At 32.8% G+C, this 13,543-nt stretch overlaps 1 protein-coding gene across 1 annotated transcript; it reads right to left on the bottom strand.

Annotated features, from left to right (window-relative positions):
• Nucleotides 1–1,984: 1,984 nt before the first annotated feature.
• On the bottom strand, nt 1,985–10,380 carry LOC131948762 (uncharacterized). Its single transcript, XM_059310438.1, has 9 exons — nt 10,354–10,380; nt 8,101–8,191; nt 7,358–7,428; nt 6,365–6,509; nt 5,164–5,222; nt 2,990–3,137; nt 2,546–2,578; nt 2,373–2,415; nt 1,985–2,052 (listed from the first exon to the last, which is right to left on the bottom strand). The coding sequence occupies exons 2-8, from the start codon at nt 8,165–8,167 to the stop codon at nt 2,393–2,395; spliced, it is 546 nt and encodes a 181-aa protein (XP_059166421.1). The 5' UTR covers nt 8,168–8,191; nt 10,354–10,380; the 3' UTR covers nt 1,985–2,052; nt 2,373–2,392.
• Nucleotides 10,381–13,543: the final 3,163 nt, after the last annotated feature.

Raw genomic sequence — 13,543 nt, 5'->3', positions numbered from 1 at the left:
TGTCTATAGCCCGAGTTCCCATCCCCTATTATTTTATATAAGAATATTCGAGAAAGTTTAGGGGAGATCACTCCCGGTTTATTATTTAATATTATTTTGTAAACATGAGAACCAGTTTCATAAAGCAGAAAATAATCGTACGAAATTGTAAAAAAAAAACTAATTAGTCGTGTTACAATGGACATTTTTAGTAAAAGTTTTTTTTTATCGACTATATAGACCTACTCAATACATTCTTTATTATTTCTATTAATCTGCAATAATTTGTGGTATAACAGAAATTACAGGTTTTAATTTTTTTTATATTGTATCTTGTTTGGATTATTAAAAAAACACACCATTGTTAATGTTAGTGATATTAAGAAAAATCAAATGCAAAAAATTTCCTCTTGAGATGATATGGAACCATCTGCAGGTTCTATTTAATGTATTTTCTTTAAACGCCACCCCCCCTCGTGTGAGCAACGTGCCTCAGTAAGACGTGAATACACAGTTTTGTTTGTTGTGGGCAAAGATTTTCAAAACGTAACATTTAACATTTCATATTATGATATGTTGAACATTTTACTTCTTTTAATCATACTGCGTGTTACACGAATATTTGATACATAACTAACCTAACATCATTTCTTATTGTATACATATTATTGAGGAAGTGGACCTTTTGCAATTTTGCACACTATCTTAAGCAAGATTTTGACAAACCGGTAACCAGAAGTGGTACATATTATAATTTTGGGTTTCGCAAAAGCCGACAAAAAAAACCCACAGTGAATTATTATTTTAATGTGTTACAGGTTTTATATTCTGTGTCTTCTACATAGTAAAAACGAATATTATAGATTAAACAGTTTAGCAATACATTACATTTATTTTTATTATCTATATATATATAATTCTCTTCTTAGAGACCCTAGAAAGCACCAAGCTGTAAGCGCGCTTCCTACCACCCCCACCCCTACATGTTCTGGTGAGCTGTGGTTCACGCTAAATGTTTACAATCGTAGAGCCGGGTTTAGTGACGGGTATTAGGGGCAGATAATTTAGTTTGAAACGATTTTAAATTTAGGGGAGGTAACTAAGAGGAGGCTGCTTAATGAGCTACTGATAGTGTTTTAAAGCAAAAATATTCAGTGGCAGCATTGGTACTGTCGAATTCACATATTATGAATTACTGAAAAGTAGCAAATAAAACAACTAGATCTAAATAGCGGCATATGATACGCCGCGGGTCGGCTCGTTATTCTTAATTATGCATTTCCAGTTTTTATAATTTGACCCAAGATTAATATTTACATGTTTTTATTTAAATAGTATCAAATTAAGTTATGAATAGTTAGCCTTTACTCCACCCATTTCTCACAAAGGGAAACCAACACGTTTTTTTTTTTAAATGTCTATACATTTAATCTCCTATTGATATTGCTTCCCTTAGTTAAGCTAACGTCTATTTTATTGGAAAAATGTATCCAATATAAACCGGCGAAGATTTTTATTTTTCTGTGGTCTATGAATAGCATTTTACCTTTTACTGAAAAAGGCAAGTGAAGTCCTAGTTGACGCTTCTGCTATCATTAGTTCAATCTAGTGTGGTGAATTATTCGTGTTAGATTTGTGTGCTACTGCAACTAATTTTAATTAATTTTTAGCACGTTTTTTTCGAATAGAGCTATATTATCGTTCAGTTAGAATGCTATATTTATCAACGTTGCAGTTGAAGAATTTACATTACAACACAATGACACATTTTATAATTAAACAAAGACTTGTTACTCTTGACTAAGATAACTTTATTTAATCAGCAAATGAATCCATAAAAGTACACACATTTTTAATTAGAAAAGTGATATAGAATTTTCCCAATTGCTTTGTTCATTGTTTAATTGTTTAATCTATTTCTATTAATACAAAGCAAAACAGAAGGAGAGAAATTTAAAACAAAATATTTATATTCTTTAAAATTTAGAAAGAGAAGAAATAGATTTGATGAAGTAAAGGACGTCACAAATCTGAAACAGCAAAACCTCTGATGTCAAGACCAGACCAGACGTTCTGTGTTTAAAAAAATAAATAATATTATCAATTCAGCATGTGTATACCTAATTAGCATTGTACATATTGAATGGTTATTTATAGTTTAAGCATGTCATTCAAATATCACTAACACGCAAGAACACACACTCATAAAATATAAAAATATAGAATATCAAATATCACTTACACACACATGCGTACTCAACCTCACACAATATGAAAATACATAATTTACGAATATATAAATTCAAGCGCTGAAATATCACAAACAATATTTATACAATTAAAAAATAAAATGATTTCTTAAATTAATTTATCGGACATTGGTGTTAACTTACTTCTGAGAAACTAGACTTTCTTAGCCCCTCCTGCAATGTTTCTCTAAAAAGAAACAGAATGTTTTTATAAGATGTAAAAGAAACATTCATGTAGTAATAATAACCCTACAGTATAATTTATAAATTAATAATATATTTAAATAATTTCTAAATAAAGTAAAAACAAAAATTACTTGTTGTGACTCTTTCAGTTGTCGTCGCTTGATCTACAATAAAATGTTTAATATTTTAATAAATTTTAATGGTAAGGAGTTTGTAGGTCTCTCTCTTTCTCTCTCTCTCTCTCTCTCTCCTCTCTCTCTCTCTCTCTCTCTCTCTCTCTCGCTCTCTCTCTCTCTCTCTCTCTCTATATATATATATATATATGTGTATATATATATATATATATATATATATATATATATATATATATATATATATATATATATATAATGCTTGTAAATCTAGTTTCTCTCGCTTAACAATTCGAAATCTACTTTGCCAGGGAGATCTATTTATTTCCGAACTAATTTAATTGTTTAGAACATGATTTAGATAGATAAAAAAACATGGCGACAGTGTGTTTGTAAGCCACGCTATTAGATTTTATAATACCCAAAATACAATGAATTGTTTACCCATTGCGCAGCGCACTTTTGGATTAAATGTGATCTCTTCGGTCGTGTCAAACTTTTCTCCGTCTGCAACTTGAAGCTCACAGATGCCCCCAGTTGGCATATTATAAGTCAGACATATTGGGTTATCTACGCAGTCCTGGAAACATTCCTGAAATTCATAACAGAACATGATACTCAACTATCAAACGAATACAGGTTAAAGTTAGAGGCGAGCTTGCTTTGTGTATCGCTTGCTAGCTTGAAAGAAAACTCTATTGAAACCCTAAACGAGAGCTGGATGAACGAATACCGTTTGCCCGAAGGAAGTGGCGTAGCGAGGCCGGGTGTCACCCGGTGCGGCACCTAAAGGTGCCACCCCATCAGAGGCGTAGCGACTCTTCCTAGGGACAAACTTTCAATTTTCGGTTTGCACCCCCCCTCGAACTTTCGATTTGCATCCCCCCCTCAATTTTTTCTCTATACATTTTACTATTTTGTGCCTTGGTGTCACCCCCAAAATGGTGTCACCCAGTGCGGTCCGCACCCCCGCCCCGCCTCCCCCCTCGCTATGCCTCTGCCCGAACGCCGATTTCCCGAATGGACACTTGCCCAAATACGAAAATGCCCGAATGGACAGTTGTCCGAATGGGACAAATGCCGAATTAACACTTTCCCGAATACAACAAATGCCTAAATGGACACTTGCTTAAATGTGACATATGCCAAATGGACACTTGCCCGAATTAACACTTTCCCGAATACAACAAATGCCAAAATGGACACTTGCTTAAATGCGACATATGCCAAATGGACACTTGCCCGAATACGACAAACGCTAAAATCGGAGTAAGCGGCCTTGATTGAGGTGAGAACGTCTTCCAACTAGTGGCGTAGCAAGGTCGGGTGTATATATATATATATGTATATATATATATATATATATATATATATATATATATATATATATATATATATATATTCCATATACACTTGTAAGTATGTGTATACTGATCAGTATATGTTTTTAATTTTCTTTTCTGCTGGATATATTTAATTCCCCCCCCCCCCCCCCATGCATGAATTAACATATAGCTTATTACGATTCACAACCAAACCGTTTTCCTCAGGCATATATATTGCAACGTTGAGTTGATGTAACTCTCCCCCCCCCCCCTCGTCGTCACCCCACGGTGATCGCTTTAAACTGTGCTCAGATAATACTAACGATTTGTATCTATATTCGGTCATAAATTCAGATGGGCGTTGCATGCATTCTTTATCATTAGCAGATTTTCGTCATGGTGTCATCACCCCCCCCCCCCCCCCCCTCCACCCGTGTCGGGATTTGTCCACTTTGCTCTTTAAAGACTATTTAATTCACTCTAATTAATCATTTAATAAAGTCAATTATCATTTTTCTGTATATATCTTGCTATATTTTGCATTGGTGTCACCCCCCTAAATGGTGTCGCACGGTGCGGTCCGCCCCCTTCCCCCCCCCCCCCTCGATACGCCACTGCCTCCAAAACTAAATTAAGAACGAAGATTAAGAAGTTTAATGAAGCGTTCTCGGACTTCGTGAAATAAGATTGAAACATACAGATAAAACCCCCCATGATATCATTCCACAAAGTTTACTCAAGTAACGAGTTGGATTTTTATATACTAAAAAAATAAGTAAACCTATATCATCCGATTCTATACTGGATCTAGAAGATTAATCACTATTTTGCTTGCGATCTCGCCCTTTAAAATCTATGATACAGGGATATGATACAGCCGTATGATACAGGCGTATGATAGAATGATATGATACAGGGATATGACACAGGCATATGATACAGGCATATGATAGAGGGATATGATACAGGGATATGACACAGGCATATGATACAGGCAATATGATACAGGCATATGATACAGGCATATGATACAGGCATATGATACAGGCATATGATACAGGCATATGCCCCCAATGTCAGACAACGATCATATTCGATGATCGTTGAAACAGAAGGTCTCTATTTCAAGGACCCAGCGGTTTTGAGCACGAACGGGAAAAAAAAAGTGAGATGGTGATGGTGTAAATAGCTCAAGTTTTATAACCACCATCCATATATTTCCTTAAATTTTAGTTTTAATGAATATTAAACTACATGCATGTCTTCAAAAAGTAAGAAAAAATTAGACTTAACCGTTGGATTGGTTGCAGTGGTATTCAAAAAGGTAGTCGAAGGATAAGAGGCACAATGTGCTATGACAATAATAATAAGCTTATTATATCATATATATATATATATATATATATATATATATATTGATATACATACATTACATATTATATATATATATATATATATATATATATATATATATATATATATATATATATATATATATATATATATATATATATATATATATATATATATATATATATAATATTTATTTATTTATACATTTTTTATTTATGTTATATGCACAAACACACAGGTACACAGCCATTTGTAGGCCCAAACGCATACGCAAAAGCATACACTTCCACATTCAAATCAACATCTACATCGTTATTCACTTAACCTAAATCATACCCAAATCCACACTTTAAAATCACAACCTTAATCATACACAAACGCATACCACTAACCATACCAGTTCGCAGACACATATCCATATGCATATACATACATATATGCAAACATATTCCTATACCCATCCTTATGTAAAAGAATATGAATATGCACATGAGCTCATTCATATCTGTACAGGTTCGTGATCACATTCGCATGTTCAATTGCGTGCATGGCCTTTGCATATGATCTAAAAAAAAACACACATACTGGCACACACATAGAACAAAACATTCGATCAATAGACTTGAATAGCTGGTTCCAAATGGCTCCATATTTTTGTTGCCAGAAAGTATATTTTCAAAAAAATTGTGTATTTTATCATGGCAAACAATAGTTATGTCTTTCATTACTTGGCCATTCTGGTTGAGTTCAAGGAGTTGACAACAGTTTTTGAAAACATTTGAATTAATAAAATAACTTTAGTTTTTTTCAAAGACTTATATTCAATGCGAAAATAAATATGAAAATGAGATTTATGAAAATGACTGTTTGAAAACTGCTTTACGTTTTTAAAATGTAGCTATAATATTTTTCGAATGCCATATTTTTAAAGATATATTGGAAAAGAAATGTGTATGATTGCGTAGACTTTTCAAGCCTGTAAACACGCACATATTTATACACATACAAAAATATAATTTTATTTAATAATTTAACCTTTAACCATAATGAAAAATCCTAATTAACTGAACGTCATTAAAACCATTAATATTAAAATTTCAAATTATTATTATTCAATCATTTGAAGAATTTAAAATCTTACACTGATCGTATTTGCAGATCACTCTCAAGGTTTGATCATAGCTAGGCGAGACTGGGTTCTTGGCGTACAGTATATTGCAAACTTTGGTATCACCGTTGTATACGTAAATGAAGCAAGCCTTTAGTACACAGGCTGCGAAACATTCCTGTAGGGAAAATACCGTTTAAAGTCGTAAAATAACAATGACATCTACAGCACTGAATTCATTAAACAGCAAACTTTATATAATTCCAGTAACATTGATGTTTGCTCTCTCTCTCTCTCTCTTTGTATATATATATATATATATATATATATATATATATATATATATATATATATATATATATATATCCATAATTTTAATTAATTTTAATGAAATAATTTATATATATATATATATATATATATATATATATATATATATATATATATATATATATTTATGTATATATATATATATATATATATATATATATATATATATATATATATATATATATATATATATATATCCATAATTTTAATTAATTTTAATGAAATAATTTATATATATATATATATATATATATATATATATATATATTTATAATTAAAAAACTTGATTTATTTAACATAAATAATTTTGAATGTGTATAATATCGATGATAAATATGTATGCAATTGATCATGATCATTGCTTTTGAAAGCATCAACATTTTTTATAAATGACATCTTTTTAGAACCTATATATTATTGAATAAAGCTAATGTTACTGAACATTTCAGTCTATTACCAGAAATGTGAAGCCTACATCTTTGGATTGTAACAAAAGGTTTAGAGCATACGTTTGAATCGATTTAAATACTTCAAAAAAGCACATGGATTTATTGTATATTATTAAATAGAATTCTATTTTTTTTTAGAAAAATCGACTTAACTGATTTTTATATGTACGGTTATACTAAATTATACGATACACCTGACCTGACGAAATAATTTATTTTGATTACAACATTTCTTCTAATAACCTACCCCATGATTTTGGGTTATCGGGGTTTCAAAAGAAATATCTGAGAAGAGGTAAGTTGAACACGCAGGTGGGTCTAAAATATAAAATAAATTATTGTAGCACATGTAAATGCATAAAAAAATACACACATATACACACACAAAGATATATATATATATATATATATATATATATATATATATATAGTTGTATGTATATTTGTAAACATTTGTATAATGTACCTTAGTATTTTGGCGTCCTTAGATGAAGTTTATGTAGGTGTAGGTTTATGTAGATGTAGGCGTAGATGTAGATGTAGATGTAGGTGTAGGTGTAGATGCAGATGCAGATGCAGATGCAGATGCAGATGTAGGTGTAGGTGTAGGTGTAGGTGTAGGTGTAGGTGTAGGTGTGGGTGTGGGTGTGGGTGTGGATGTGGGTTTGGGTGTGGGTGTGGGTGTTGGTGTGAGTGTGGGTGTGAGTGTACGTGGACGTTGACGTGGACGTGGACGTTGACGTTGACGTTAACGGAGCACGTTCACTTTCACGTTCACGTTCAAGTTCACGTTCACGTTCACGTTCACGTTCACGTTCACGTTCACGATCACGATCACGATCACGATCACGATCACACTCACGTTCACGTTCACGTTCACGTTTACTATCACGTTCACGTTTACGTGTGTCTGTATATATGTTATGTGCTATTTGTGTACGTATGAATTCTCTGACTTGTTTGACCTCTATTATTCCTGATTATACTCACCCTGTCCACAGCACACGCCAAAGAACAGCATGGCGCAGGTCAGCACTTTTATAGCTTCACGTACCATTTTTCTTCAGCATGTATTTCTTTGCTGTAATATTAATGAACACGACTTTAATATTAAACAATGTAGCTGCTTTACAAACTACTGAAATGAAAATTCGAATACTTTTGATAGATCCATACAGAGGCGTAGCGAGGGGGGGGGGGGGGGTGCGGATCGCACCGGGTAACACCATTTAGGGGGGTGACACCAAGGCAAAAAAATAGTAAAATATATAGAGAAAAATATGACGGGGGGGGGGGGGGTGCATATCGAAAATTGAAAGTTTGTCCCCGGGAAGAGTCGCTACGCCCCTGGGGGTGGACACCATTTAATGCCGCACCGGGTGACACCCGACCTCGCTACGCCACTGGATCCATCTCTTTCTTCAGTTCTCGCAAGTTGTGCAAAGAATCACTATACTAGTGATACATATTTAAAATAGTTTATTTTGTTTTCAAATTAAAAAACAAAAAAAACAATTGAGTTATACATTTTGTGGTGCTATGCAAAGCTATACAGCAATGGCACGACTGCAAATAATCTTGAAATGCCCATTACATATTCTAAGCCTGTCGTTCTTAATCTGACTTCGATCAAACCCCAATGGTTCGGTTAGTCATGCTCATTGGTTCGCAGGAGGTCTAGACAAACAGCCGACTCCTATGATTCGCTATCATATTTTGTAAGTCAGGACAATAGAACAATTTGTGAAGGGCCCCGTGTATGCCCAGTTGCAATTGGTGGGAATTCCGTGACGTCTGAAAGGTTAAAAGCCACTGTTCTAAACAGTAGTAATTATAGAATCTCGATTGTGATCTTAATATTTGTAACATTTTACGTTTTAGTTTTTTTTTTGTTTTTTTTAAATAAATTGAATTTTAAACATTAAAAACGACATATCAAAAGTAATGTTTAATTTTTTTCATTTTATTTCACCTTTACAGATTTTGAAGGCATAAATTGACAAAGCCGCTTTTATTGCGTGTTAATATTATACTTTTACGTGAGTTCTTAATTTATATTGTGCGGCATATTTATATGTTTATAATATTGTTACTCCGGATGTTGTATCAAAATACAAACTAATTTATCGTTGTTAAATCTTCGTACGGCGTGGCCGAGAGGTAGAGAGCTAAACTTCTAACTCGAGTTCGAACCCGGGTTAAAACCTTTTCAGTGGGGGTACCTTGTCAGTGGGGGGGGGGGTACCTTGTCAATGGGGGATACATTGTCAATGGGGGTACATTGTCAGTGGGAAGTATCTTATCAGTGGGTGGTATATTTTCAATGGGGATTACCTTGTCAATGAGGGGTGAGGGGTACCTTGTCAGTGGGGGTTACTTTGTCAATGGGGGATAATTTGTCAGTTGAGGTTACCTTGTTATTGATGGATTAAGGTGACAGTGTTTATAAGACTTAGAATGGCGGCTCAATGTGTACATGAGCGGGAGTAAGTAGATTGTAGCCGGTTAGTTGTGGCAGAGGAAATTGAGTGCAAATGGCTGTATAGATGAGTAGATGGTGATTTTTATCTGGCAAGTGTGTTAAGGCGATGAAGGGTAACCAGGTGCTGGTATTGTGAGGAGGCCGTAACGAATATAGTGGAAGAGGTGAGAGTGATGACGGTATTTATGAACAAGTAAAAGCAAAGTGTCAATTAATATGTCCTAACTGTCTGTTAAAAAGTTAACGGTTAGTATATTTTGTCTTTTCAAACATGTTCTGCAATTTTACTGAAAAGAATTAAACAGACTAATACGAGAAGGATACACTAATATTAAAACACAATAAAACATAGTTATTTAGTTGTCTGTGTTTTTACTTTCATTGTATATATATATATATATATATATATATATATATATATATATATATATATATATATATATATATATATATATATAATATATATTTATAGACACTCTCTTTACATTGGAAACCAAGGTTCTACATGACATATAACATTTCTGTTTTTAAAATGATTACCAGGAATCTCAAAGATAAAAGAAAAAATTTATTTAATATTAAAAAACAAGAGTTCTTTTATTTTTAAACCATAAACACGGGATTAATAAAAGAAATACAATTTTTAAATGAAATACAACTCGAGTATAAAGAAACAAAAATATAAATCATTAATGTTTGCTGGAAAACAAAAAAAAACAATATATTAAATTCTACACTAGAATGTACACAAACATACTCACCAGAGGTAGAAGATGTACTAGCTTCTAGCAAGCAGATGTAAAGAGTAGCAAGGAATGCTGGGTGTTTTATAGGGTCTGTGTAAACTCAGGAGCCAATCAAAACACTTGGCGAAAATTAAACTACAAGCTATAAAAAATCAGAGGTGTCACCGAAATTTTTTTGTGAGAATATTTTTTGGAAAGAATTTTAGGCAGGGATAGCACATACTAATAAACTGTTATAAGTTTATAACCTTTCTTTTTCATTAATGACAATTCTACAAGAAATTTCACTCAAGTTTGAGAGAAAAAGCAACAACAAAAAAAATTGCAAATACAAAAACGCATACGCCGCTGAGTTGATCTATCGAAAATCCAGCTGTCGATATATTGATTAAGAAACTATGACTTAGAGACTGGCCACGTCGGAAGGATTGCGAAAAAGATAATAAGTAGCGCAGGCGGGGTGGGGGCGAGATTTATGTATGTGTTACAACCCCTTTCCATCGTATATTTATGTCGATTTATGTCTGCTGTTCTCAAAATTTCAATATATATATATATATATATATATATATATATATATATATATACATATATATATATATATATATATATATATATATGTATATATATATACATCTGTATACATCTGTATATATATATATATATATATATATATATATATATATATATATATATATATATATATATATATATATATATATATATATATATTTATATAAATATATATAATATATATACTTATTATCCATATTATATCACACTCAACACAATGAATGTATGCACCATCGCGCTACCGGGATAGCCTTGGGCGCTACATTGCATCCTTTCGGGCGCCGGCGAACACGCATGATTCTGTTGGAAAGTTGTTGAGAAAGCCCCGGTGGATGTTTCTGCGAAAAAAACATTTAAATTTCGCTAGAGCGGCTCCCCGGCAATGTGCCATTAGGAGTTATTAAGTGATTACTATGGCGCCTAAGTTAGTTTTAAACAATGCTAAAGACTAAGAATAAGATGGGATGTTATGGTAATTCACTAAACTGAATTAGGCGCGTCTACCGACGCCAGGTGGGGTGCTATTTGCCCCGGGCTATCCTCGGCCTTTCCTCAAGCCCCACGGCAACGCGCGGCGACGGGCACGCTAGTAAATCTATAAAGGATGAATTTCTCAAATCGAAAAACTGACTTCGCGTTAATAGTTAATTGATGATCTACTGTTTTAATATAACTTTGCCTCAATGGTTTAACGATACTTTAAGTAGCGAAACTACCAAGATCAAAAAGTAAATTTTATACCAAGTATAGATTTTTTTTGGGTCAGCTTAAAGAGACGTGGGCGATGGTTTTTTTATTTTTTTATTTTTTTATATTTTGTATATTTTGTATATTTTGTATATTTTGTATATTTTTGTATATTTTGTATATATTTTTTAATATTTTGTATATTTTTGTATATTTTGTATATTTTGTATATATTTTTTTTACGTTTAACACTGGGAGAATTTTCCGAAAAGCCAATGTAATTGGGCTCATTAAAAATAAAATAAAAAATATGCCTCTTCTTGAAAATTATTAAATAAAAGAAACTAAATGACTTTAAATTTACTGTAATACTTTTTTGTCATTTCGTTATAAATTATTACTTGACATTTAAATTCAATGCTTTTATGCAGAGAAATGTATAGACCCTACTGAAACAGAATAAAAAATGGAGCATATTTAATATTTAAAGCTAAAACCAAACGAAGTTATCCTAAACTGTAAATTCAAGATTTAATTTAAGCTGACCGGTTGACGATTTCAGCATTGGATGGCCAACATTATTATCATTATTATTATTCAATGAAAACAATGCGTTTCGCCATAACGGGTCTATGCGGGTATGTTGTTGATGGTTGGCTGTTAATATTAAATTGTTCATTGTATGCTATTGATAATACTATGTTATTATTAAATTGTTGATGGTAAGTTATTGATAATAGAATGTTAATATTAAATTGTTGATGGTATGTCATTGATAATACAATGGTATTATTAAATTGTTGATGGTAAGTTATTGATAATAGAATGTTAATATTAGATTGTCGATGGTATGTTATTGATAATAGAATGTTACTATTAAATTTTCGATGGTATGTTATTGACAATAGAATGTTAATATTAAATAGTTGATGGTATGTTATTGATAATAGAATGTTACTATTAAATTGTCGATGGTATGCATGCTATTGACAATAGAATGTTAATATTAAATTTTCGATGGTATGTTATTGATGTTAGGTTGTTAATGGTAGGTTCTGGATATTAGATTGTCAATGGTAGGTTGTGGATATAAAATTATTAATGATAGGTTGTGGGTGGTAGGTTGCAGAATGGTTGGTTATCAGGGCCAGTAACATCCAGCTGTCTCAAGATTTTATTTCTCTTTTAAGATCAAATTTTGTGGCAGCTGTTATGTTTCTGTCTTACTTTATTCAATCAATACATCTATCTATCTACTACTGAAATTATCGACTACTCTGTCTACAAATTTTCTGTGTGGACCTTTCTCCAGCATAATTAAGTATTCCTAGCCAATCGGTGTGTCAACTTGTTACCAGATACGTAGTGAGGGGGGGGGGGGACATATGTCCTCGGGCGCTGACCTTAGGGAGGGGGGCGCCTAAATGGGTTGGAAAAACAAATTGAAAGTTTGAGGGGGGAGGGTGCAAATCAAAAGTTCGAGAGGGGGGGGGTGCAAATCGAAAGTTTGTCACCCCGGGCGCCGGGAAGGGTCGCTACGCCTCTGCTTGTTGCGCACCGTTCGGCCGGTTAAATAAATCTTTAGTATTTTTTTTCATTCTGGATTAAATTCCATAGCCTTCGTCTACTGAGAACATTAAGAAAAGCAGCCGCTATTTGATTTTTAAAATTTTGATATCCTAGATGGGTTGCTGTCCCCAGCTAGCGAGCGTCAGCTACAGAGGGGACTAAACGCTGGGCGTTTAGTTATCAATCATTATCGCTCATTCTCAACCACACCGTCCAAATTTAAGATTTCGTTAAAAATAAAGTAAAATATGTTTCATTTATAAAATGAACTATTACTCTGATACATTAAAAATTGAGCGTCCTTTTGATCTTTGTTTATTTCTATCATTTCAAAACAACAATAGGAAGAGTACCACGTGACCTGATTAACAAAACT

This window comes from Physella acuta, unplaced genomic scaffold (assembly GCF_028476545.2).
Source record: "Physella acuta isolate Inbredline_101_S28 unplaced genomic scaffold, ASM2847654v3 ptg000659l, whole genome shotgun sequence".
Lineage (NCBI taxonomy): Eukaryota > Metazoa > Mollusca > Gastropoda > Physidae > Physella > Physella acuta.
This window is presented reverse-complemented; position numbering and strand designations above follow the sequence as displayed.

What these genes read in the sequence shown, in the direction of transcription:
- LOC131948762 (XM_059310438.1), bottom strand. Translation starts at nt 8,167, where the DNA reads ATGGTACGTGAAGCTATAAAAGTGCTGACCTGCGCCATGCTGTTCTTT. An exon ending in CGATAACCCAAAATCATGGG is followed by an intron (nt 6,510 to 7,357) that starts GTAGGTTATTAG and finishes TTTTCCCTACAG; the next exon opens with GAATGTTTCGCAGCCTGTGT. An exon ending in CCACTGCAACCAATCCAACG is followed by an intron (nt 3,138 to 5,163) that starts GTTAAGTCTAAT and finishes TATGAATTTCAG; the next exon opens with GAATGTTTCCAGGACTGCGT.